This window comes from Opisthocomus hoazin, chromosome 34 (genome assembly GCF_030867145.1).
Source record: "Opisthocomus hoazin isolate bOpiHoa1 chromosome 34, bOpiHoa1.hap1, whole genome shotgun sequence".
In the NCBI taxonomy this organism is placed as follows: Eukaryota; Metazoa; Chordata; class Aves; order Opisthocomiformes; family Opisthocomidae; genus Opisthocomus; species Opisthocomus hoazin.
In genome coordinates this window covers 3,440,938-3,468,023 of record NC_134447.1, presented here as the reverse complement: position 1 = coordinate 3,468,023, position 27,086 = coordinate 3,440,938, and the positions used below count along the sequence as shown (strand labels likewise).

Here is a 27,086-nt window from a genome sequence, read left to right as displayed (position 1 = left end):
AAGCTCCGAGGAAAGCGTGACTCCATGCATGAACACACATGAACACAGATGCACACACATGAACATGCATGCCCAGCTCTCCCCAGCCGCCCGTCCCACCCTGCACTGCCGCCGCGACCCCAAACCCTCCGGCCCCGCATCCCAAGCCCTTCCCAAGCTGCTCCCCAGTGTCGTGGCCCTCGGGTGCTGCCGCCAGCCCTGCCGCTCGCCCACCGGCACATCCTGGGGCACTCGGCACCCTCGGCACCCCCAGACCCTCCGGCCACGGCAGCCTCGGGGACAGCCCGAAGCCACGCCAGGTCACACTGCCCTGCAACGAGTCCCAGTGCTCTTTAAAGGGGGGTCCTTCCCTTCCCACAGAGCACCCCGCTATTCCCGCAGGGGTAATATTTTCTGGCTGCTCCAGCCCCCCTGGAGACCTCATCCTGCCCTGCACCTCCACCAGCCACTGGTGAGCCCTCCCCTCCACAAACAGGGGTGCAACGCCCGACCCAGCGCAAGAGCACGGCCCCAGGCGCCTGAGCATCTCCCCGGCTCTGACCTTACCCCCGGGGAGCCGCCGGCCGGAGCGCGGGGGCAAAGGAAGACATTTCTCCATGCCCTGCAGAAAAGCACAGCTAGCAGTTTAAAAACAATTAAAAAAGAAAAAAAAAAAAGAAAAAAAAGGGGTGCACAGCTTACTCTGAAAGCAGGCTGCCGAGGAGAGAGGGCGGCTCAGTGGGACGGGGAGCTGCTCCCTCGCTGGGACCGTCTCTCCCCGGCCCGAGCTGCTCCCTGCCCGCCGCAGCCCCTCGAAGCGCAGCCGGGGATGCCCCCGAGCACGGGACGGCGGGGGTCCCTGCGCCCGGGAGATGCCTCCCAGACCCCCGGGAGGGGGGGTTTGTGGGATCGACCCCAACATCGGAGAAAGACCCGCAGCTCCGAAGGGAGGGACGAGGTTAAAACGCAACTCCCGTTGTCGAAAACACGACCGAGGGCCTTTTGTTCACAGCATGAAATGAGCTGAACTCGGCAAAGCGGCCGCGGATACAAAGAGTCCTTTGGTGTCAGGGAGGGAGGAAAAAATCTCAGAGGAGAAACCAAGAGTCGGGGAAACAAAAGTCCGTGTGTCAGTCAGATGTCCTGGGTGAAGCAACCTTAATGATTTAATACCTTAAAAAACAGATCTTCAAGAAACCCTCCCAACCCCAGACCTACAAGATCAGCAAAACCCTGGAAACCAGCCACAGGGACGAGTCCTGATCTTGTCACTAGCCAGAAATGGTGGGGGTTGGGGGGGGCGGGAAGAAAGAAGGAGGATGGGGGGGACGTGGGGTACAGCAGGTCCGAGGGGTGCAGCTCACGCTTGGTCAGCCACCACGACCACGGGGGCTACCAGGTGCTGCCCAGCAGCCACCGCCTTGACCAGGTTGCTCTTCTGCCGCCGCTTAGCCAGCTTGGACTCAGGGGGGGGTAGAGCTGCATGGCCCGTGAGGTAGCACTGATGGTGACGGGCCGTGCTTCCTCCTCCGCCTCCTCTTCCTCATCCTTGTCACACCATGTCAGCTGGCAGTTGACGGCGACGGCCTCTGCGGCGAAGGAGGTGAGCTCTTTGGCACTGCTCTTCCTGCGGGGAGAAAGCGGCTCAGGGTGGGATGCGGGGGGCTGGAGGGAGGTTGGGGGGCAAATATCGGGGTGTCCCCTCACGCGCATGCCACGCCAGATGGGTCAGGCACCAAAAACACGGCTCCAGCCCGAATTACGTGCTGCAACCGCTGCCCAGATGGCAAGAGCTGCAGCCAAGCAGAGCTGAGAGCAGCTCACTGGGGAGAGGAGCCAGGATTTGGGGGGCTGGAATGTGTCCCCCACCCCCACCCCAGGGCCACCCACGCTCACCTCTGCAAGATGATGGGGGTCAGCAGGCTGTTATCCAGGGCACACTGCAACGAAACGCAGCCGGGTCAGAGCTGAGGACCCTGCAATGGGGTGTCCCCCCACCCCGGCATTGGGGAGTGGAGGGGGCGGGGGGGCAGCAGCACTCACCCCCTGCACCCAGGGGTGCTCCAGGACCTGGGCCGCACTGAGCCGCTTCTTGGCATCTGTCACCAGCAGCCTGGAAATGAGATCTTTGGCCCCAGAGGAGATGTGCGCCCAGTCCTTGTCGGGAAACTCGTACTTCCCTTCCTGGATGCTCTCCAAGAGCATCTCCTGGGTGGGGGGGTAAATAAAAAAGCGGCTGAGCTGGGAGGGGTGCTGCCAAACCAGCGGCGGGTTTCGGCACTGCCGGGGTCTGCCACGCACCTCGCAGGTGTAGCACGACTTGCCGCTGTCCCAGTCGCAGTCGGAGCCGCAGCGGCCCACGAAGGGGGGGTACCCGCTCAGCATGAAGTACAGGACGACGCCCAGGCTCCACAGGTCGCAGCGCTTGTCGTAGGTGGGCATCTCCTCGTAACCGTATAAAGTTTCCACCACCTCCGGGGCCATGTACTCGGGGGTGCCGCACTGCGGGGAGAGGCGGGGGTGAGCCCCAAAGGACAGGGGAGCGATGGGGCAGAGCTGAGAGGCAGGGGGGGGGGTGTCTGCCAGAACTAAGGGGCTACCCCCTCCAAAATGAGGGTGCAGACACGGCCGCTTCCCGGGTTTGGTCCTGGCAGGGCAGATCATCCCGGCCAGGTTTCCCATCGCCATGCGGGGGATGTCACAGCCCTGCCACCCCAAAAAAAATAAAACCCTAAAGGGGTGCAACACCCCCCCAGACTGCCCCCCAGCACTGCCGCCACCGGGCCGGCTCAGCGGGGCAGCGTCCGTCCCATCGCCCGGGACATGGCGGGCGGGCGGCGGGGACGGAGCCGGCTCTGCCTGTTCCCCTGCCTGACGCGGGCAGGGCCGCCGCAGCGGGCGCCGGATCCGGTGCCGGAGGAGTTAACGCTGGCGCGAGGTGAGAGCCAGCGGTCCCGTTCCCCCATGGTTCCCCCACAGCTGCCGGGGCTCTGGGGCTTTCCAGCGCACGTGACCCAACCTGCAGCCCGCACCGCCTCGTGACCAGGGGAGAGCAGAGCTGCAGCCAGCAGATAATCACCCCGTAACATAACGAGAGGCCTCCAAACGAGATGCCTCGCCGGCCTCGGCAGCTGATGCCACCGCAAGAAGAAGAAAAACACCCACGCAAGCCCAACCCGCAGCACCCTGCATGGGCTTCCACCCGGCAGGGACCACAGCACCCACCCTCCTCTGCCCCCGCTGCTGAGAACGGGAAACTCAGGACACCTCAGAAATTCAGGTCCTCCCCCTGGCGGAGGGGAAACGCGGAGGAACGAGGAGGGGGGGGTGTTTTGGCCCCCCCTCTGCTGTTGGGCACCCCGCGTGGGCCAGGGTCTGCCCCCCCCCAGCACGTGAGCACCCTGGAAACACCGTGAGCACCCCGAAAACAGCGGGGCACAGGGCAAATCCCTGCGCGGGGGGGGGGGCCCTGCTGCTGGTGATAAGGGGAGCAGGGCTTTCTGCAGGGGGGGGCAGGCTTGGTATCTGCCCCCCCCCAAATGTGAGACAGCTCCTTGCAACGCAGGGGCACCCCAGAAGCTTTCGGGGTGCCCACCCTGCAGGGGCTGCACCGCATGCAAGCAGCCCCAGCCCCCTCTCACCCTCAACCGGAGTGGGGGGGATCACGGTGGCCCCCCCAGCCCCTCGCCTGACCCACTTCTCCCCAAAAGCACAGCCTCTGTGCAGCTGCCTCCGCCGGGGCCGGCTGTTGCTAAGGCTCACGGCAGCCCGGGCTCTGCGCCAGCCCCCCCTGCACTGCCCAGCCCCCCCGCGTTACGGAACTGCATCTCACCCGCCGCTGCCGAGGGGGGTCCTGCAGTGACGGGAGCGACGAGCAGCGGGGGCCTGCATGCAGCCCCAAAGCCTGGGGGAGCCCCACCAGGGACATTCCCCCCTCCATGGACATTCCACAACACCTACCCCTCCCCCAGGACCCCCCCCATCGACATTATACCCCCCCTGCCCCATGGTCTGCACGCTTACCGGCGAGAGCAGCTCCGGGGTGGAAATGGGGGAGCAATTCCCCTTCAGTTTGATGCCACTTGCCAGGCCGAAGTCACAGATCTTCACCGGGGAGACCTGGGGAGGGGGGGAGCAGCGGTCAGTGACCCCCCCCAGCAGCCCCCGGGTACCCTCAGCCCCGCGTTCGCGCCCCAGCTGCCGCAGCAGCATCCCCCGCGGGGAACCAGGGCCCCCCCAGCCCCGGCACCACCCCCTGCTCCCCGCTCACCTGGTCCAGGCGCTCGCACAGAATATTTCCCGGTTTTAGATCCCTGTGAGCAATTCCTGGGAGGGGGGAGAAGAGGCGATGAGTGGAAAAGCCTGCCCCCCCCCCTCCAAGATTTCCACAGCAGAAGGTCTGGGGGCGGCGCAGGGACCTCTCCCTCCCCACCCCAAATCACCGCCCGCGTCATGGCGAAGGGCACAAATTGCTGCTGGCCCCGAGTCCCGGCCAAACCGGAGGAGCAGACTCCGCACCGCGACAACACGATGCAGCCGGGCCTGACCCTGCGCGCCCGCGGCCGGCACCGGCCCCTGCTCCCCGGGCAGGAGGGGGGGGCAGCACCCCCCGGCTGGGGGGGACACGGCTGCACCCCGGGGTGGCTCGGCTCACCTTTGCTGTGCAAAAAGTGCAGGGCGCTGGCGATGTCCCGCACCACCGTGCTGGCCTCCAGCTCGTTCAAGTGGCTTCTCTGTTGGATGTGGGTCAGGATGGAGCCTGCGGCCGGGCGAGAGCGGAGTGGGAGCTCGTGGGTGTTGGGGGGGCTCCTGCCACCCCCGCTCCCCCCGCCCCGGCACCGCACTCACCTCCCCTCATCTTCTCAAGCACCAGGTAAAACCTCTCCTCCTCCTCGAAGAACTCGATCAGCTGCAGGATGTTCCTGCGGGGACAGCGGTGTCAGCCTGGCATCCCCCCAAAAAGATCGCGGGGTCCCCCCCTCCCCGCAGCCCCCCACCCCACACGGCTCCCCGGGGCAGGGCCAACGGAGGAGAAAATCGGGTTTCCAGCGACTGAAACCACGCGGCTGGGGCCCCCGGCCACATTCCAGTGGGGAGAGGGGCTTCCAGCGCCGGGCCCCGCTCCCTAATTGCTCGCAGACCCTCCTGGCTCGCTCGCCCCGCTCCAGAAACAGCCCCGCTCAGCAGCTCTCCGCGGCGGGACGGCGAACGCCGCGGCGGCAGCTCGGCTCGCCCCTCGGCACTGCTCCAACTCGGCCGTCGTGGCCCCGTCGTCATGGCAAGCGGCTCCACGTCGCCTCGGGATGCTCCCGGCGAGGCCACGCAGAGCGAGTGCCGCACAGGAGGACGGCCTGCCTGCCGCCCATGGGTGTCTCGAGCGTCAGCCTGGTCTCAGCCCGCGCCCTGTGCCCACGGTGGGGGATGGGGACGGCGGCTGCCCTGCGGTACCTGTGTCCCTGGCACAGATTCAGCATCGCCACCTCCCGTAAGACCCCGCTGCAGACGTCGCCCTGGCGCTTCTCGATGATCTGCAAGGCAAAGCGGGTGAGACTCAGGGAGAGGCACCGCTGCTGGGGAGGGACCGGGGCCAGCAACCACCGCGCCCCAACCCAGCCGGCGCTGGGGACCCCCGGGGCCGGGCAGAGGCAGGCGGGGGGTGCCCGAAGGGGTTAAAGAAGCAGAACAGGCTGTTCCCGGCAGCGGGGCCAAGCCGCTCCCTCCCGGGGCCCGCAGCCAAGGCGAGCTCTGCGGCCGAGCCCCGGCGCAGCCGCCCCGGCAGCGGAGCACGGCCCTTCGCCCCGCCGGGCGCTGGCACAGTGGGTGCCTGGTGGACGTGCCACGGGGTGAGCAGGGGGTCTCCACCCGCGGGGGAGAGCTGGGTGGTCCCACTGACCCCCAGCCCTTCGGGGCACACTGAACACCCAACCACCATGCAGCCCTCCCCCTGCCTCAGTTTCCCTCCTTGGGCACCCAAAAGCACCCCGGGGCAACAGGGGAAGCCAAGTGCCCCTTGCGTTTGGACACAGGGCCTGTCCCAGCCCCCCCACGCCGTGACTGGGAGCCTGTGGGGTGCAGGGACACGGCACCACCATCCCCAGCCCCAAAAAGCAGCTGGCTCACCCTGACCCCTCTAGTGTTCGCGGGGGCACGAAGACCTCCCTGGGGCTGGCCACCCTGCCGCACCACATGCCCCTGCTTGCCCCAAGTCCCTAGACGCTGCGCAAGCGTTAATTTAATCTCGCGTCTGCCCTAATTTACAGGGATAGGAGCGTGGCTAAGGGGGTTGACCAAGGTCCTGCAGCTGGGCGGTGGCAGAGGACAGCGTGCCACCTGCGTGGCCTGGCCCTGCCGCGCTCCTGCCCCTCTCCATCCCCTCTACCCCGTGAAACCGTCGTCCTGTGCCAGCTCCGCACAGCCAGGAGAGCCAGGAGCCCAGGATGTGGAGGGCAGAAGGGGAAACTGAGACAGGGGGTGGGCAGGAGCCGGCTCTGCAGCCCCAAGCCGCAGAGCTTTACCTTCACTGCGTACTCCTTGTTGGTGACGAGGTTAACGCAGGACTGGACTCTGCCTTGGGCCCCTTCTCCAAGCACCTCGTCATGCAGCCAGTAAACATCTGGCAGGAGAGAGGGCGCCTGAGCTGCCGGCCCCACCACGGCACGGGACACCACGGCTGTCCCCGAGCCTGGGGACACCAGGAGGGCCCCAGCCCTGCCGCAGCCCGGGGGGGGACCCCTGGGGTCCCTGGGCAGCCCCGCTCACCTTCGAACCTGCCGGAGAAGCTGTCGGTGGCTCTGCAGTGCTGCTTCTTGTTCCTTTTCTTGGTGCTGGGGATGTCGATGGGCTGACTCAAAGGCACATCTGCGCCGGAGCAAAGCCACTGGCCTGAGTCACCCCCAGCCACCCTGCGCTCCCCCCAGCATCGCCACCCCTGGGGCAGCCCCCCAAAGCCTTCGAGGGAATGCAGAGGGCCGACATCCCGAGGTCCAGGGCACTCGAAGACGGGCTCCAGGTCAAACGCCAGCTCGAAGGGGTTTTGTTCCTGCAAGGGCCAAGAACACGAGTGAGACGGCAGTCGCTGGACCAGCCGCCGCCGCCCGCCCGGTCCAGGCACGCCGCTGGCCTTGGCACACGCTCTGCTCGTGCAGGGCACCGGCTCACGGCACTGCTGCCAGAGGGATGCAGCAGAGCCGGAGGAAGAGGAGGAGGAGGAGGAGGAGGAAGAGGAGGAGGAGGAGGAAGGGTCTGACCACGTCTCCTGCCGGGGATGTTGCCGCGGGGTCATGCCTCTGCGCCAGCAGCCCCAGGCCGGCACGCGGGCGATGATGAGAGGGACTGGCGCTGCGCGTACCAACCCAGCCCCGAACATCCACCCTGACCTGAACTACAGCGAGGGGGGGAGGACGAAGAGCCACAGGGCAGGACGGGCTCCGGAGCCACCGCACCGCGTCCTCCCACCTCCCCGCAAGGTCACGGGGGGCCGGAGCCCACTCAGCGCCGCTCCGGTGAGCGCCGTGCCCGTGGCTGCGTGATGCCCGTGACCTGGCAGGATCGGGCCCCGCTCCCAACCCTCCCTGCACCCCGCATGGGTGATGGGTGTGGGAACCACTGCCTCCCCCACCCCAAACCCAGCGCCTCCGCCCCCAGCACCCCAAAGGGGACATGGGGAACTTCAGCCCCCCCCGAGCCACCCCACCGCGGGACGGGGCAGTGCCGGGGGCACCCGGCCGCGAGGCGAAAGGGCCCCGTCCTCCACGGGGTTACGAAATCTGTTTGGGTGGAGGCAGCAGCTCCCGGCGGCGTTCCCCAACCCGCCCCGGTGCCCCGGTGCCCGGGCCGGCTGCCAGCCCCAGCGCGGCGCGGGAGCAGCCAGCCCCGGCCACCGCCGCCAGAAACAGCCCGAAAGCGCCTGTTTGCTGCCGGGGCGGCTCTCGAGGGGCCGGGGGGTCCCCATCGCGGTGCGGGGATGCCACGAGCATCTCCCCCCAACCAAGCACCACTCCTGATGCCTGAAAACGCTCCTGCGCAGCGTTTGGCCAGATTCCCCCCTCACCCCCCTAAAAAAAGACAGTATCAGGGTTTGCGGAGTGCGGTGTCACCCTCCAGCCCCCCCAAGGCCCCCATGTCATGGCGGGGATGAACGGCTCGGGCCCAAGTCCCTGCACCACGGGCAGGATGAGGCCTCCCGGGGGGGGGCACCAGGGGTGTACACGGGGGACAGGGGGCCCTGCCCGCTGCCGCAGCACCGGCGCACAAAAGGTTTGGGGGATGGGACACACAGGGCAGACGCTGCGCGGCGGCTCCGGCAGCGCATCCGAGGTGTCCCCCGTGTCCCCCCCGTCCTGGTCCCCAACCACCCGGGGTGGGGGAACGGAGGGGGGGATGGAGGGGGGGCCCAAACCCCAGCCAGAAGTCCTCAAAGCAGGATTAGGTGTCAGCTAAAATAAGCCGGGCAGGTTTCGGGTGAGGTCCCAGCATCCCTCGCAGCCCCGGGAGCCAAACTAAACAAAGCTCCCACGAAGGTGCCCGGCTGACGAGAGCCAGCGTTTGGGGGACCCAGACCCCCCCCTCGCACCCCCCTCGCGTGACAGCGGCCGGGAGGGACGGGGGTCCTGGTGCCCCGGCCACAGCCCCCCTGCCAGGATCTGGCCCTCACACAACAGGTCCCGGGCTGGGCCCGGCAGCCCCCCACCCCCTGCTCGCAGACGTGCGGTGAATGAGTGCAGCTGGGGGGGGGGGGGGGGAACATGCAGCCCACCCGCTGACCCACCCCACGGGGGACACCCGTGGGAGCTGCAGCGGGGTGAGCAAAGCCTTGCTGCGGGGGGGGGTGGGGGGGGGGTGTCTGACCCCCCCTCGGGGACCACCCCGACCACCGGGCCGGCGGGACATGGGGGTCCTGCGGCCCGGGTTGGGTGGCAGCACCCTGAGCGCTCCCCTCCCTCCTCGGTGGGGGGGGGGGGGGGGGGGGGGGGAAGGGGGGAGGTTGCTGATGTGTGTCCGTGCCCCCCCCCCCCCCCCCCCACTCCGGGCAGGGGATCCAACCGCCGCGGACCCACACCCCAACCCCGCACCCTCCCATGCCCCCCCGGAGCACCCCAACCCCCTACCCCCCCCCGGAGCATCACGGGGGCGGGGAGCACCCCCTTACCTTGAAGGAGCGGTGGAAACCGGGGATCTCAGATTCCTTCTGCACCATCTTGCTGCGGGCGGGGGGAAGGGAGAAAGAAGGGAGGGGTGCGGGGTAGGAAAAAGCCCAACCAACCAACCAACAAAAACAGGAAAATAAACCGGGAGGGGGGGGAGGGATGCGGAGGGGCGGGCAGAGCCATCGGGAGGGGGCCGAGGGTAGGCCGAGACCTGTGGAGAGAGGAGCCCGGGGGGGCGGGTATCAGGGGGCTGTGGCCCGCACGGGGCCCGCACGGAGCCCCCCTGGTCCCAAAACCCCCCCGGCGCTCACCGGCCCCGCAGAGCCGCCGCTGCCGGGGGTACCGCAGCCCGCTCCGCTCCGCATCGCTCCGCACCGCCGGGAGGGGACGTGCCCCCGCCCCCCCCCCCGCAGCTTTATGGCGGCGGCTCCGCCCCCCACCCCGCCCCCGCCGTGTGACACCGCCCCCCCGCGGGGACACACCCCCACCCCACCCCCCACGCTGCGCCCAGGGGCGGGGACCCCCACAGCCCCCCCCGGCTGCACCAGGCGGGGTGCGGGGAGCCCCACGGACACCCCCCGGGTTCCCCCCTCCCCACAGCCCACACATGTCACGAGCGGGGCGGTGCTCAGCCGCGAGGCCTGCGCGCGGCATGGGGTCACAGCACAGCCCCCCCCACCCCGGCCCCACCCCGGCTGGGTGGCACCGTGGGAGCCTGTCACGGCGTGGGTGTCCCCCCTCTCCCCTCCCCCCCACCTCACGTATCGCTTGATGCCGACCCGGGCTCAGAACGCACGCGCCGAGCGGCGGTGCCTCGGCCAATGGCTGCGCATGACATCAACGCCCGCACCGCCTATTGGCTGCTCGCCCCCTCCCGAGCCGCCATCGCCCCGCCCCCCAGTGCCCCGCCCCTCCCGGGCACCGCGTCACGCTCCGCCCCCCTCCCCGCAGTTCGGGTGTGCCCCCCCCCCCCAAAGTGCCAGTGGGGCCACAGCGGGGGGGTCGGGACCCCCCAAGTCCCCCCAAATCCCGCCCCCATCGCAGCCGGTGCAATCAGCGCCCTGCTCTACATTAGCGCTGCTAACGAGGGCGCCCCAATTAGCGACACTCCTGCTAATGCACCCCAGGATGCCATTGGCCTTCTTGGCAGCCAGGGCACGCTGCTGGCTCATGGTCAGCCTGTCGTCCACCAGGACACCCAGGTCCCTCTCCGCAGAGCTGCTCTACAGCAGGGCCGCCCCAGCCTGTACTGGTGCCTGGGGTTGTTCCTCCCCAGCTGCAGGACCCTGCATTTGCCTTTGTTGAACCTCATCAGGTTCCTCTCTGCCCACCTCTCCAGCCTGTCCAGGTCACGCTGAATGGCAGCACAGCCTGCTGGTGTACCCACCACTCCTCCCAGTTTGGTGTCATCAGCAAACTTGCTGAGGGTACACTCTAACTCTTCATCCAGGTCACTGATGAAGAAGTTGAACAAGGCTGGGCCCAGTACTGACCCCTGGGGCACACCGCTAGTTACCGGCCTCCAACCAGACTCAGCGCCGCTGATGACAACCCCCTGAACTCTGCCATTCAGCCAGTTCTCAGTCCACCTCACCGACCACTCGTCCAGCCCACACTGCCTGAGCTTCCCTAGGAGGATGTGATGGGAGACCGTGTCGAAAGCCTTGCTGAAGTCGAGGCAGACAACACCCACGGCTCTCCCCTCCTCTACCCAACCAGTCGTGCCATCGTAGAAAGCTCCCTGCACGCTCCTGGCCTGTCTGCACACTCACTGCACGCTTAATGCACACTTACCGCGTGCTCCTTGCATGGTCACTGCTCACGCTCCACGCTCACGACTTGCTCCCTGTGCACGCCTGGCCTCTCTGCACACTCCCTGCACGCTCCCTGCACACTCAACTGAACCACGGAACCACGGAATGTTTGGGGGTTGCCACGGCGCTCTGTGAGTCACGGAATCACGGAATGTTCGGGGTTGGAAGGGACCTCTGTGGGTCACGGAATCACGGAATGTTTGGGGGTTGGAAGGGACCTCTGTGGGTCACGGAATCACGGAATGTTCGGGGTTGGAAGGGACCTCTGTGGGTCATCTAGTCCAACCCCCTGCCCAAGCAGGGTCACCCAGAGCAAGCTGCTCAGCATCACGTCCAGGCGGGTCTGGAATATCTCCAGAGAAGGAGACTCCACAGCCTCCCTGGGCAGCCTGGGCCAGGGCTCTGTCACCCTCAGAGGCAAGAAGTTCTTCCTCGTGTTCAGCTGGAGCTTCCTCTGCTCCAGTTTGTGCCCGTTGCCCCTTGTCCTATCACTGGGCACCACTGAACGGAGTTGGGCCCTGTCCTCCTGACCCCCACCCTGCAGATATTTAGAGGCATTTCTAAGGTCCCCTCTCAGCCTTCTCTTCTCCAGGCTGAACAAGCCCAGCTCCCTCAGCCTTTCCTCGTAGGAGAGATGCTCCAGTCCCCTCCTCATCCTCCTAACCCTCCTCTGGACTCTCTCCAGTAGCTCCTCATCTTTCTTGAACTGGGGAGCCCAGAACTGAACAGAGCACTCCAGATGAGGCCTAACTAGGGTGTAGAGGGGAAGGAGAACCTCCCTTGACCTGCTGGCCACACTCCTGCTAATGCACCCCAGGATGCCATTGGCCTTCTTGGCAGCCAGGGCACGCTGCTGGCTCATGGTCAGCCTGTCGTCCACCAAGACACCCAGGTCCCTCTCCGCAGAGCTGCTCTACAGCAGGGCCGTCCCAGCCTGTACTGGTGCCTGGGTGAGTTTCACAAACCAAGACAGAATGTCTACAACAGAAAGGAAGACCAAAAAGTGAATGTCAAAAAGTGAAAAACCGACAGAAATTAAAGAAACAAAGGAAAAATATAGAACAATACAAGTAAGTACTAAGGAATGACACAAAACTCTTGAAGAAAACCAGATTTGAAATCCTCACACTTCACACAAACATTAAAATAAGGAAGGAGATTAAGGAAGTAAAGGGCAAAACTTATAACCCATGGCAGCAAAGTAAATCCGCTGCAGAAACGCAATGTAGAAAGCAAGGGCGCTCTGGAAACCCTTCGACTTAGAAAGAAACTTAACTAGGGAGGAAGATTAAGGAAGTGAAGGCAAAACCTAAAAACCTGAGGGCAGCACACTAAAACAGACATAGAAAGACAATGCAAAAATCTAGAGACCTAAAGCAAAACAAGCAATACCTACAAATATAGGCAATGATTTCAAAAACTTAGCCTTCAATAAGATCTCAGTAGGGAGGAGGATGAAGGAAGTGAAGGGACAAACGAAACAAAAGAGTGGCAGCAAACTAAAATGAGATGTAGAAAGACAATGTACAAAGCCAGGGTGTTCTGGAAAAACAACAAAAAGTGACTAGAACAGAATGGAAGACGAAGACATGAATGTCAACAAGTGAAATACCAACAGAGATTAGGGAACAAAAGAAAAACTATAGGGAAATACAAGGACCGCAAACTAAAAGAGAGATTTCGAAAGAAAATCTGTAATACTAACGACCTAAGGAATGACACAAAACTCTTGAAGACAGCGATTTCAAAACGTTACACTTCAAATGAACCGTGAAATAGGGAGGAAGATTCAGGAAACCAAGGCAAAAACTAAAAACCGAGGGCAGCACACTAAGGCACACATGGCAAGGCTATGCAACAAGCTAGAGATATACAGCAAAACTAGCAATACCTACAAATACAGGCCATGATTTCAAAAACTTAGCCTTGAATAAGATCTCAATAGGGACGAGGATGAAGGAAGTCAAGGGAAATACTAAACAAAAGAGTGGAAGCAGACTGAAACAGCTGTGGAAAGGCAATGTAAAAAGCCAGCATAAAGACACAAACCAAGACAGAATGACTACAGCAGAAAGGAAGACCAAGAAAAGAATGTCAAAAAGTGAAAAACCCACAGAGATTAAAGAAACAAAGGAAAAAAAAATAGAACAATACAAGTAAGTACTAAGGAATGACACAAAACTCTTGAAGAAAACCAGATTTGAAATCCTCAGACTTCACACAAACATTAAAATAAGGAAGGAAGATTAAGGAAGTAAAGGGCAAAACTTATAACCCATGGCAGCAAAGTAAATCCGCTGCAGAAACACAATGTAGAAAGCAAGGGCACTCTGGAAACCCTTCGACTTTGAAAGAAACTTAACTAGGGAGGAAGATTAAGGAAGTCAAGGCAAAACCTAAAAACCTGAGGGCAGCACACAAACACAGACATAGCAAGGCTATGCAAAAAGCTAGAGATCTACAGCAAAACAAGCAATACCTACAAATACAGGAAATGATTTCAAAAACTTAGCCTTCAATAAGATCTCAATAGGGACGAGGATGAAGGATGTCAAGGGAAATACTAAACAAAAGTGTGGCAGCAAACTGAAACAGCTGTGGAAAGACAATGCAAAAAGCCAGCATAAAGACGCAAAGCAAGACAGAATGACTACAGCAGAAAGGAAGACCAAGAAATGAATGTCAAAAAGTGAAAAACCGACAGAGATTAGGGAACAAAAGTAAAAATATTGAGAAATACAAGGACCGCAAATTAAAACAGAATTTGAAAGAAAATCTGTAATACTAACGACATAAGGAATGACACAAACATTAAAATAAGGAAGGAAGATTAAGGAAGTAAAGGGCAAAACTTATAACCCATGGCAGCAAAGTAAATCCGCTGCAGAAACGCAATGTAGAAAGCAAGGGCACTCTGGAAACCCTTCGACTTTGAAAGAAAACTGAATTAGGGAGGAAGATTAAGGAAGTGAAGGCAAAACCTAAAAACCTGAGGGCAGCACACAAACACAGACATAGCAAGGCTATATGCAAAAAGCTAGAGATCTACAGCAAAACAAGCAATACCTACAAATACACACAATGATTTCAAAAACTTAGCCTTCTACAAGATCTCAATAGGGAGGAGGATGAAGGAAGTCAAGGGACAAACGAAACAAAAGAGTGGCAGCAAACTAAAATGAGATATAGAAAGACAATGTAAAAGCCAAGGTTCTTAAGGTCCCAGTATTTAATGTCAATGTCTCTGTATTTCAAGGTCAGGACTGCAACAATTCTGCTGTCTGTGGACACCAGTGAGAGATGACCTGCTTTTCATTCGTTCAGGCACTGCACCTACACTTAGTCACAGATCTGATTTTTTTTTTATGTTTTCCTCTCCAAGATGTAATAGACAACAGGGCACTCTTTAAGTGAAGTTAAATAGCAATTCTACTGATGTAAATACAAAAAGTTTTCGCCTGTGGTACATTCATCCACAAGAACTTTAACACCTCTTGATAGAAGGAATAATAAGAAACATGACACTTTACCAAACTAGCTGCAGTGGTATTTTCTAGTTTTAGTTTTAACAAAGCACCTGTGTGGAAGTTGCAAGCTCTCCTTATAGATTAGCAAACTTAGCAAGGACAAGACTGTGACAAGAGCAGGAGCTGCGACCAAGAACCAGCGAAAAGCAGCTTTGCAGTTTTGCAACGAGATAGAACGAACCGAGCATGCGCAGCGCCCTGGATGTAACTCACGGGCAAATGAGGAAGACTACTGAAAGAGATGAAGTAACGACCTAAGACCACCAGAGACTACCCAGGAGCTCTAATACACCTGCTAAAGGAGAATTGGAATAGATTCATACGCTCTCGGAAATATAACGATTAATATGCATATTGTAGTTCTATTTAACCTGAAATTAAAGGGTGTTTGGCGCACACGTTTGGAGGAGAGATCCCCCGTGTGCCCGGCGCCGTAATAAAGGACACCTGGTTAACAGCATACATTGTACTGTTAGGTTATTACCGGATCTGTGAATCACTCTAACCAGCGTTTTCCCTTTTGACTAGAAAATGAAAATCTTCAACAGCAGATAGCCCTGAAATAAGCTTCAGTCAAATCTGGACCCAATACAGGGTGTGCGTTATGATATGCCACAGATCGGGACTTGACTCTTCAAAACAATCATGCACTAAGGAAAATTTTAGGTTGTTATGCAGAGTTTTAACTCGAGTCTTGGCAACCGCATTTGGGACATGAAAGGTATCAGCACTACAGTACTACGTGCAGTAGAGAAAACTGCTCTTGCAGTTCAATTCCAACACCGCATCCTCAAACAAACTGAAGCTGCTGTGTTTGAGCAACATGGGTGGAAATCTCACCTGTCACGCTGAAGTGACGCTGGGGTATTTCTTCACCTTGTAGTCTCTTTCCTCAGGCTTAGTGAATCTCTCCCAGAGTCTGAGGCAAAGCCCATGGATTTCTCCTGTTTGCAACAGGGGATGTCTGAGCCGTCACATGGTGGTTTGTTGTGGGGTACCACTTGTACCCTGGATTTGCCTTCATAAATGCATCCCTGTACTAGAAAGAAAAGGAAAACTTCCAGTCAGGTCACTCATGAGAATGCAGTATCCACAGGGCAACACAGTGCACTGCTTGTAATGGGATTTAAGACAGTAAAGAATCCTTAAATAGCTTGATTTTTAACAGTTTAATCACATGTTTAGAGTCTGACTGCCAACACAACCGAACAAAAGAAATACCATGATAGGAAGAGTTGTATTTCAAAAAGCGAGGTTTCTCTTTACCCACCTGAGGGTCTATCACCCAGAGCAGGCTGAAGTTCTGATCCTGCCAACTGCTCTCCACTGCTTCTCTGCTCACCTTGGCGAACAAGGACAGCTGTTCCCATTCTTTTGCAGGTACAATATTTCCAGTTTTACACTGCAGTTTCAATGAAATGAAGACATACATTTAGCAATACATGCAGAATGATGCTCCCAGAACAGGCAAAGAAATAAAACCTATGACCAGGATCACCTCATTTTCAGCAACTTCGGATACACCATCCCTGTGTTCCCACCAAAATGTACCACGCTGCATCAAATCAACCAGGAAAAAAAATCTTCAGGTAACGCTGACCCACACACACGCTGTATCTTCAGAACCGGGCGTCTGTATGAAACTTGCACACTCAGGGCTGCGACCCCTCCCCCCTCACCCCTTTTCTCTCTCCCTCAGCCCGGGCTGGGAGCTCACCTCACCAGGGAAGGACACCAGGGAAGGACACCAGCCTCACCGAGGGACAGGGAGGGGAGAAGGGAGCAGAGAGAAAGGCAACACACAGGGAGGGGAGAAGGGAGCAGAGGGAAAGGCAACACACAGAGGAGCAGCTCTGCCTTCCCTTGCTCAGCCCACAAGCCCGCTGGTGCCTGTGCCCAGGGGCTCCGTCTCCGTCCCCTGCCCCTCCCCAGCTCTGGGCTCCCCCCCCGGGGCTGCCCCGGCCGGGCCCAGCTCCAGCGGGGAGCTCCCTCCCGCCCCCCTCGCGTGGCCAGCAGGCAGCACAGCCCCCAGTGCCCGCCCCACGGCCCCGCTCCCCTCACGGGCAGCCCCAGCCCTCACCTCAGCCGGGGCCTGCAGTGGATCCTGTCCCTGCCACACCAACATGGCCACCCAGCAGCCCCTGCCCCGGGCCTGCAGCTCCCAGCATGCCCCGGGAACCAACATGGCCACCCAGCAGCCCCTGCCCCGGGCCTGCAGCTCCCAGCATGCCCCGGGAACCAACATGGCCACCCAGCAGCCCCTGCCCCGGGCCTGCAGCTCCCAGCATGCCCCGGGAACCAACATGGCCACCCAGCAGCCCCTGCCCCGGGCCTACAGCTCCCAGCATGCCCCGGGAACCAGCATGGCCAGCAGCAGCCCCTGCCCCAGGGCAGGCCCCAGGACTACAGCTCCCAGCATGCCCCGGGGCACCCCCCCACACCCTGCCTTCCACCCTCTGGAAGCCTTTTCTTTCTTTCCTAACAGCTGAGCATTTAACTGACTAAATCTCAGAGGTACTCTTGTTTCTTCTCAACAAAGCAGCCATCTCCATCTGCTCACATCTGCCAAGCACACATCCAGGCAGCCCAGGAGAGCACGGGGTCCCATCTGCTCCCTGTCCCTCACACAGCAAGGAGGGTGACAGCCACCAGCCCCTGTGAGCTGGCAGCTCGCCAACAGCCACCGCGCGAAGGGACACAGCCCCTGCTCAGACACCACGGGCCTCTGGAATGGCTTTCCAGAAAGGTACCCAGGAGAGGGACAAAGAAGGACCGAGCTTCTGCAAGATCAGAGCAGAATGAGAAAGCCCAGAGTGTAACTTGGCAACACTCCAAAAGTGAGAAAAGACACCAAACTCTTCTGAGGATGTCACATCATCTTGGCAGACCAGTGCCCTTGCCCGCGTGCCGACAGGACCCACCAAAGTCGTACTCCTGAGATTTTCACCATCTGTGGTGGAAAGCCACTGGGTTTAACTGACGCCTCCAGCCCTTGGGACAGACAGACAGACAGATGAGAGGCTGTAAGGAAGAAAGAACCCCATGCTACGTCTACATCACCAAACGTCTCCAGGCGTCTCCTCAGCACGCTTCCCAGTTCCTCACAGCTTGTTTTGGTTTCGGCTGCCGCCGGCAACAAAAGCGCCACGTGGCCGCCCCTCCCCCCGCCGGCGTGCGGAGGAGAATGGAAAGAAAGAGGCAGAAACTGGTGGGTCGGGATAAGGGCAGTTTAACAGAACAGCAAACAGAGGGAAAACAGGAACAACAACGATACAAATAAGGAGAAAACACAACCACGAACCGTACAACAGCCGCTCTCCCGAAACCGGACCGGCGCTGCGCCCGCCCCAAGCCGCGAGTGCGTTCCCGCCGCGCCGCTCCCCCCACCGGAACCCAGCGTGACGTCACATGGTATGGAATACCAGGCTCTGTTTGGCCAGGTGGGGTCAGCCCCCACCCCCCGGCTGTGCTCCTTCCTGGTGTCTGGTGAAAATTAACCCTGTCCTGGCCAAACCCAGGACATTATCCACCCCTTATTCCATACCATCTACGTCATGCCCAGGCCCCCCATTGTCCAGTTGATCACCACCACTTCTCCTGTCTCCAGATATCATTCCTTTAATCTATGGATCATCACTCTAATATGTCCGTTGAGTTCATTTAATCCATGACTTCAGGCTCCATCTGTCGTAATGGTCTTCCATGGCGGGAGAGGTGATGTGTGGTGATGGGCGGTCACTTGCTGCATCCGGAGCTCACGGCTGATGTATCTGGTGCAGCCCGTGCCCACAGTCTGCAGGAGATGTTGATCTTGATGAAGTCGCTGGATGCCAGTTGTTGAAAACCAGGTCCAGTTCCATCATCACCGTGCTCTGCTAGGTTTTCATTGAAAAAGTCCATCCTTCTTTAATCTGGACGATTCTTACTATGCTACTACTGGTACAACATATAACAATTATAACAGTGATAACAGACAGTGACAGGGTTATTTAACAACTAACTTTATACAATTTATTTATGGACTATTCTCGCCCAAAATTAAATCCCCATGAGGTACACATCGGACTTCCCCATCCTTCCGCATTACCCACCAGGTACACCCAGGTCCTTGAGCAAAAGCAATCCCCCGGACGGGCTTGCCTTTGCCCGAGGCAGGACTAACCCAAACTGTCTTCCCTAACATGTTCCGCATGTGCACTACAGGGACTTTATCCCCTTCTACTGGGCGCTGAGGTTTTGACTGGGCAGGACCAGCCCTGTTGGTGGACCCTCTGGTGTTGACCAACCAGGTGGCCTTTGCTAAATGGGTATCCCAGTTTTTGAAAGTCCCACCCCCCATTGCCCTCAAAGTGGTTTTTAGCAGCCCATTGTAACGTTCAATCTTTCCAGAGGCTGGTGCATGGTAGGGGATGTGATACACCCACTCAATGCCGTGTTCTTTGGCCCAGGTGTCTATGAGGCTGTTGCGAAAGTGAGTCCCGTTGTCTGACTCGATTCTTTCGGGAGTGCCATGTTGCCACAGGACTTGTTTTTCCAGGCCCAGGATGGTATTCCGGGCGGTGGCATGGGGCACAGGGTAGGTTTCCAGCCATCCGGTGGTGGCCTCCACCATTGTGAGCACATAGCGCTTGCCTTGGCGGGTTTGTGGCAGTGTGATGTAGTCAATCTGCCAAGCCTCCCCATATTTATATTTTAGCCATCGTCCTCCATACCACTGAGGCTTTACCCGCTTGGCTTGCTTGATTGCAGCGCATGTCTCACATTCATGGATAACCTGTGCGATAGTGTCCATGGCCAAGTCCACCCCTCGGTCACGAGCCCATCTGTATGTCGCGTCTCTTCCTTGGTGGCCCGAGGTGTCATGGGCCCACCGAGCTATAAAGAGTTCACCCTTATGTTGCCAGTCCAGATCCACCTGAGTCACTTCAATCTTAGCAGCCTGATCTACCTGGTGGTTGTTTTGATGTTCTTCAGTGGCCCGACTCTTAGGGACGTGGGCGTCCACGTGACGGACTTTTACAGCCAACTGCTCTAGCCGGGCAGCAATATCTTGCCACAATGGGGCAGCCCAGATAGGTTTGCCTCTGCGCTGCCAGTTGTTCTTCTTCCATTGCTGCAGCCACCCCCACAAGGCATTGGCCACCATCCAAGAGTCAGTGTAAAGATAGAGCACTGGCCACTTCTCTCGACTGGCAATGTCTAAAGCCAGCTGGATGGCTTTCACCTCTGCAAACTGGCTGGACTCACCTTCTCCCTCGGCAGTTTCCGCGACTTGTCGTGTAGGGCTCCATACAGCAGCCTTCCACCTCCGCTGCTTCCCCACAATGCGACAGGACCCATCTGTGAACAGGGCATACTGTTTCTTATCTTCTGGCAGCTGGTTATACAGTAGGGCCTCTTCAGCACGTGTCACCTCCTCCTCTGGCGATGCTCCAAAATCTTTGCCTTCTGGCCAGTCCATGATGACCTCCAGAATTCCTGGGCGACTGGGGTTTCCCATTCGGGCGCGCTGGGTGATCAGAGCGACCCACTTACTCCACGTAGCATCGGTGGCATGATGCGTAGAGGGGACCCTCTCTTTGAACATCCAGCCCAGGACCGGCAATCGTGGTGCTAGGAGGAGCTGTGCTTCAGTGCCGACCACTTCTGAAGCAGCTCGAACGCCTTCATATGCTGCCAGAATCTCTTTTTCAGTGGGAGTATAGCGGGCCTCGGATCCTTTGTATCCCCGGCTCCAGAACCCCAGGGGTCGACCTCGAGTCTCCCCTGGTGCTTTCTGCCAGAGACTCCAGGTTGGGCCATTCTCCCCGGCTGCGGTGTAGAGCACGTTTTTAACATCTTGCCCTGACCGGACTGGACCAAGGGCTACGGCATGAACTATCTCCCGTTTAATCTGTTCAAATGCCTGTCGTTGCTCAGGGCCCCATTCAAAATCATTCTTCTTCCGGGTCACGTGGTACAGAGGACTTACAATCTGGCTGTAATTTGGGATGTGCATCCTCCAAAAACCCACAACACCCAGGAAGGCCTGTGCTTCCTTTTTGCTGGTGGGTGGAGACATAGCTGCTATTTTGTTGATGACATCCATTGGGATTTGACGGCGCCCATCCTGCCATTTTATTCCCAAAAACTGGATCTCTTGCGCAGGTCCCTTTACTTCGCTTAATGGCGAAACCGGCTTTCAGAAGGATCTGAACTATTTTCTCCCCTTTCTCGAAAACTTCCTCCGCTGTGTCGCCCCATATAATGATGTCATCGATGTACTGCAGATGTTCTGGAGCTTCACCCTTTTCCAGTGCAGTCTGGATTAGTCCATGGCAAATGGTGGGACTGTGTTTCCACCCCTGGGGCAGTCGATTCCAGGTGTACTGGATGCCCCTCCAGGTGAAAGCAAACTGTGGCCCGCACTCTGCTGCCAAAGGGATGGAGAAGAATGCATTAGCGATGTCAATTGTAGCATACCACTTGGCTGCCTTTGACTCCAGCTGATACTGAAGTTCTAGCATGTCTGGCACGGCAGCACTCAGCGGTGGTGTGACTTCATTCAGGCCACGGTAGTCTATTGTCAGTCTCCACTCTCCAGTAGATTTTCTCACTGGCCATATGGGACTATTAAAGGGTGAGCAAGTTTTCTGATCACTCCTTGACTCCTCCAGCTGGCGGACCAGCTGATGAATGGGGAGAAGGGAGTCTTGGTTGGTACGATACTGTCGCCGGTGCACCGTTGTGGTCGCGATGGGTACCTGTTGTTCTTCAACCCTCAGCAACCCCACAACGGAAGGATCCTCCGAGAGACCAGGCAAAATGCACAGCTGTTTAATTTCTTCCGTCTCCACAGCAGCTATGCCAAAAGCCCACCGATACCCCTTTGGGTCCTTGAAATAGCCTCTCCTAAGATAGTCTATCCCAAGGATGCACGGAGCCTCGGGGCCAGTTACAATGGGGTGCTTCTGCCAGTCCTGCCCAGTGAGGCTCACTTCAGCCTCCAGTACACTCAGCTCTTGGGACCCCCCTGTCACTCCCGAAATGCAAATGGGCTCTGACCCTTTGAACTCTGATGGCATTAAAGTACACTGTGCACCAGTGTCCACTAGAGCTTTATACTCTTGTGGATCTGACGTGCCAGGCCACCGAATCCACACCGTCCAATAGACACGGTTGTCCCTTTCCTCCACCTGGCTGGAGGCAGGGCCCCTCTAATCCTCGTCAGAGAAATTGCTGCTCACCTGCTGTAAAAATGACTTGGAGGTCCCCTCCAGAGGATCGGAATCAAGGTCAAACTGTCTACCTGGTCTGGAGAGCTGGCTTTTAGAAACTGGAGTGGCATTTTTCCTAACAGAGTCCCCTTTTGTGATTGTTTTACCTCGCAACTCACGTACTCGTGCCTCTAGACTTGAGGTGGGTTTTCCATCCCACTTCCTCATGTCCTCTCCGTGGTCACGCAGGTAGAACCACAGGGTGCCCCGGGGTGTATAGCCTCTGTATTCCCTCTCCTGAGCAGAGAAACGCCTGCCCCTAATAGCTGAGACACTGGCCCGTACAGGTGGGGAGTAGGACATATTCCTGTCTAGTCGCTTGACCAGTTTCTCCACGGCTGAGACAAGGGAGGAAGAGAGACTTTCCTCATATTGGCGGAGTCTGACAGCCACCTCGTCTACTGTTGGTGCGTCTTTACCTTTCCAGTTTACAACTGCCAGTGAGTTGGCATGCGAGGAGGGTGCGCTCCGCACAAACTTCCTCCACATGGATTGTGAGCACTGGAGTTCATCTGGGTCTGTGGGTACCTGCTCATCGTCTGTGTCACAGTAAACCAGCTCCCGCACAGCTAATTCCCTCAAGTACTGAATACCCCTTTCCATATTGGTCCACTTGCCAGGATAGCATACAAAATCGTCACTGAAGGGGTACCTCTCCCTCACGCCCGACAGAAGTCTCCTCCAGAGGCTGAGGACTTGTTCCTTTTTCCCAATGGCCTTGTCAATGCCCCCATCCCTGGCCAGGGATCCCAGCTGCTTGGCTTCCTTGCCCTCTAATTCCAAGCTGCTGGCCCCATTATCCCAGCACCGCAGCAGCCAGGTGGCAATGTGCTCGCCTGGGTGGCGGCTGAAATCTTTCCGCATGTCTCGCAGCTCACCCAGGGACAGGGACCGGGTGATGATCTCTGTCTCTATCTCCCGTGATGACCCTGGCTCATCGTCATCCCTCCCGGAGCGATCTGCTCTCTTTGCGTCTTTCTTTAGTTTTACAGGGGCGACTGCTACGGGCACAGGTTGGTCACTGGGCTCAGCCACACTGCCTGCAGCTGGAGCTGGGGCTGGAGCAGCTGCTGTTCCTGCCAGGGAAACCGAGGCAGACCCTGCAGCTGTGGCAGCGGCGGTGCCAGTCGGGGGGGCTGTGACTGCCTGCTGGGCTGGAGGGGCTGCAGGGCCGGCTGGGGGGGCAGCGCCAGTTGCAGCGCCTGCCGCTTCGCTTCCCCCCCTTTCCCCTTTAAGGCACTGAACAGTGTTGAACAGGGCTCGGTAGGCATGGGCAAGACCCCAGCACATTGTGGTGATCTGTGTCTCTCTGGAATTCCCAGGGTGGCAGCACACTTTCTTCAGATATTTTACCAGATTGTCCGGATTCTGTATTTGTTCAGGGGTGAGTTTAAAACACACCGCAGGTGCCCACTGCTCTAGACATCTGCCCATGCTGTCCCACACACCCAGCCACTCACAGCTATCCAGCCCCGGGGCAGGTCTCTGCACGATGTTCTTAACGACTTGCTTAACCCTAAACAAAACCTGCAACCCATTCAGGAGGCAGAACAAAAGGAGAGTGCTGCCCTGAGCATCCCACGGGTACTCGAAATTCTCAAAAGCAGTTAGGACCAGCCTGAGGGAGAGGGGGGGGGCGAAAGAGTGGGGGAAGGTATCCCCTTCGGCTTTCCCCACAGACTGGGTTTGATTATTAACAAAATCTAAGACATAGGATCCGAGGTACGGAAATGACCGCAGTGCCGCATGCAAATACAAGACTAATTTCATGCACAGTGATGTTATCATATCATAAGTCGATATCGTACAGTATAGCAAAATCATCATCCTGATCTTTTTTCCCGAGGTAACAAACAGCACGGCCACAAACACATACAGGAAGTAAGGATTTACGTAGCAGAGATATTTGATCAAAGTCAGAAACATTTTTGCCGGCGACTTTAACTAACACAGTAAATGCGTATAACAAAATTTAAGCAAATCTAAGAAAACAGTTTTAACACCCGCTGCTCAGCCCTGCCGTTATCCCCGCCCCACGTTTGGGCGCCAATTTAATGTTTTGGTTTCGGCTGCCGCCGGCAACAAAAGCGCCACGCGGCCGCCCCTCCCCCCGCCGGCGTGCGGAGGAGAATGGAAAGAAAGAGGCAGAAACTGGTGGGTCGGGATAAGGGCAGTTTAACAGAACAGCAAACAGAGGGAAAACAGGAACAACAACGATACAAATAAGGAGAAAACACAACCACGAACCGTACAACAGCCGCTCTCCCGAAACAGGACCGGCGCTGCGCCCGCCCCAAGCCGCGAGTGCGTTCCCGCCGCGCCGCTCCCCCCACCGGAACCCAGCGTGACGTCACATGGTATGGAATACCGGGCTCTGTTTGGCCAGGTGGGGTCAGCCCCCACCCCCCGGCTGTGCCCCTTCCTGGTGTCTGGTGAAAATTAACCCTGTCCTGGCCAAACCCAGGACACAGCTCTACTTGGCTACTGCAGAAATAACTACTCCATAGCACTGCCCATGGCCGACAGCAGCCTGCTGCAAACTCCTTCCCGTAATTCCGCCCACTGAATGCAGCCGTGTGTGCACACAGACAGGACCCAGGAAGGAGTGGCACAGCTGGGAACGGGATTTTTGCCAAACTTGACAAAGACACCCTGTGAAAATGACAGCCCTTCTGTCTGAAAGAGCAACAGCAGCTTTAGTAGCGGGGTGGGGAGGAGGGGAAGCTGAAAGAGGTTCTGTAGCATTTTTCAGTACTTTCCCTTGGAACAGCTTGAATGAAATCAAGGTGCAATCATGCCTTGTGACTTTGGCCAATGAAATCCACTAAAACTTTGAGGAAATAGTTTATACTCTAAAAAAAAGCAACAACCAAACCAAACACCACAGTTGCATTTCTAGCAATTACTGGAACTCTGCTGACATAAATGTTGCACATTGCAAAGCTAAAGCACAGCCACACAGAGCTGTTTGGTGGTTGGAATAACCACCAAATAACACAAGAAGAGGAGAACATTTTGCAACTTCCAGCACTACAGCTGATTTTGATGGAGTCAAGAACTAAAGCAGCCACAACAGATGAAGGACATCATGTAACATCCATCATGTAACACATGCAAAAACTTTAGTTACTGCGACGCTGGTTCAAAACTGGGTGCAGGCATGACACATCCCTCCATTGCTGCTGAAACCAGAGCTCCATCACTGCTCCAGGGTTTCCACCGTGTTCCTACACACGCGCTCCTGCACCTACCCAGCTGATAAACGATCCAGGACCATAAACCCAACCAGAACGAACAAAGAAAAGCGTGAATTTTAGTGGAAGATTTCTGATTTCTCTTTCAGCTGAACATCAGATGCTTCCGAAAAGGAAACGCTGGGGCAGACAGCCCTGTCACAAGAAACTCACCTCCACAAGCAGGAACAGTGACGGCTGCTGGCAAGCTTCCGTCGGATGAGTCGCATCAGACTGGCGATTACTGGAGGAAACCTGGAACAGGGAGAGGGGAGAAAAACACCTCTGGGTTACTCCGACATCATCCTCTGAAGGAATTGTGTTACACGGGACGCACTCGTTAACTGTCACAGCACATGTCACTAGCAGTCACATGCCAGCTCCTCGTTTTATTTCATGTTCCTGATTTCTGCGCTGCGTTCCTGTGCACTGCGCGGTGTGCAGCGTGTGCTGCGCTGTGGGATTCACTGCCCTGTCTGCTCTCTGTCGCGTTCCCTGTGCTGTGCTGCTGCGTTCTGTGGTACCGACTGCCCTGTGCCCATGGTCTGTGTGACACTGTCGGTGCTGTGCTGGCTGCTGTGCTGTGTGGGGCCCAGGGGGCGGGCCCCCAGCCCCGGGCCCAGGCCGCGGATTGGCCGAGCCAGCACTGGGTGGAGCCACCAATGGGAACCGCCCACAGTGGGCGGAGCCACCAACGGCAACCAATGGCCACCAGCGGGCACTGGCCACACCCGTCGGCACGGCGATGCCCAGGGACGCGGCAGCGCAGGCGCCGGCAGCGGGCGGAACGCGGCGTCCTCGGCTTCCCCGGGGCTGCCTGCGCCCGGCAGAGCCCCCGCAGCCGCCCGGCCCCAGCGCCTGTCCCCGCAGGCAACCGCCCGCCCGGGGTCCGGCGGAGGGGTGCGCGGGGCTGTTCCTGGAGGGGTGACAGCCAGCCGGCCGGCCGGGGTGCCACAGGCAGACGTGGGGCTCTGCCCGGGGGCCGAGCTGCAGGAGGGGGTGGGCAGGCGGAGGGGTGTCCGGGAGGGACCCCAAGCCGCGGAGCTGGGCTCTGCCATCTGCAGCACGCACAGCCCAGCTCGGCGTGGGCACGGCCAGCGCGGCAGGGCCAGGGGCCGTCTGTGTGCCGGGAGCAAGGCTCAGTGGAGGGCTGGGCAGGGGCGGCAGCAGGGCACTGCTCGGGGCTGTCGGCGGAACCCTCCTCACCCTCCCAAGGACCTCGGTGGGATCGGGAGGAGGCCCCGGGCGTGTGGGTACGGCCCTGGTCAACCGGCGGGACGGACGGAGAGGGCTTTAAGCGGGAATGGAGGGGTCGGAGGACACCCATGGGAGAGCTGGAGGTGAGCTCAGGGCTGCCACGGCGCTGTTTGGGACGGTGTGTGTTGTGTCCTGTCTTCTGTGGTGTGCGCTGTACCCTCTGCTGCGTGTTGGGTCTGCTGCATGGTGTGGAGTTTAGTGCATGATAAGGTATTTGTGGTGTGGATGGCATTTTGGATGGTGTGGATGGCATTTTGAACGGTACAGGACGCTATAGGATGGTAAGCCTTGTATGGTGCAGTGTGTGCTCCATGGCATGTATTGTGTGGTATGTATCGTGTATTATTGTATTTTGTATGGTATGGTTTCGTATCTGGTATAGTACGGTTTTTTATTTGGTATGGTAGGGTATTTTGTCTGGTAGGGACGGTATGGTCTGTACTGTAAGAATTGTATTCAGTTTTGTACTGCCCGTGTGGCACAGCGCTGGGCATGGTATGGGGTATGGTGCTGTGCTGTCTGCGTTACATTCTGTGTGGCGTCAGATTTTGCATTGCGTTCAATGTATGCACGGAGTGCTGTGTACGGCGTTTCTGTGCTGTGTATTTTGTACAGTGTGGTGTATTTTGTGGTTTTGGTGTTGGGGGTATGGTCTTGGGGATGTGGCACTGGGGTGTATGGTGTTTGGCATGAACAGTGTGCTATATATCGAAAGGCAAGTTTTGTTATGGTGTCGTATTGTCTGTGCTGTGTGGTGTGTATCTATTGTACTGTATGTGTTGTATATGTTGTGTGGTATGTATTGTGTCATAGAGTGTGTATCGTATTGTGTGCATTGTACTGTACCGTATTTATTTTATTTTTTGTATTACAT

General features: G+C 58.3%; 1 protein-coding gene across 1 annotated transcript; it reads right to left on the bottom strand.

The window, feature by feature from the left end:
- Positions 1-1,339: 1,339 nt before the first annotated feature.
- On the bottom strand, positions 1,340-9,175 carry LOC142365265 (MAP kinase-interacting serine/threonine-protein kinase 2-like). Its single transcript, XM_075445915.1, is given in 14 exon segments — positions 1,340-1,455; positions 1,458-1,606; positions 1,876-1,919; positions 2,023-2,187; positions 2,281-2,481; positions 4,003-4,098; positions 4,250-4,305; positions 4,634-4,738; positions 4,828-4,901; positions 5,428-5,507; positions 6,495-6,592; positions 6,739-6,886; positions 6,980-7,018; positions 9,128-9,175. Coding segments are annotated over 14 exon segments (1,419 nt in total).
- Positions 9,176-27,086: the final 17,911 nt, after the last annotated feature.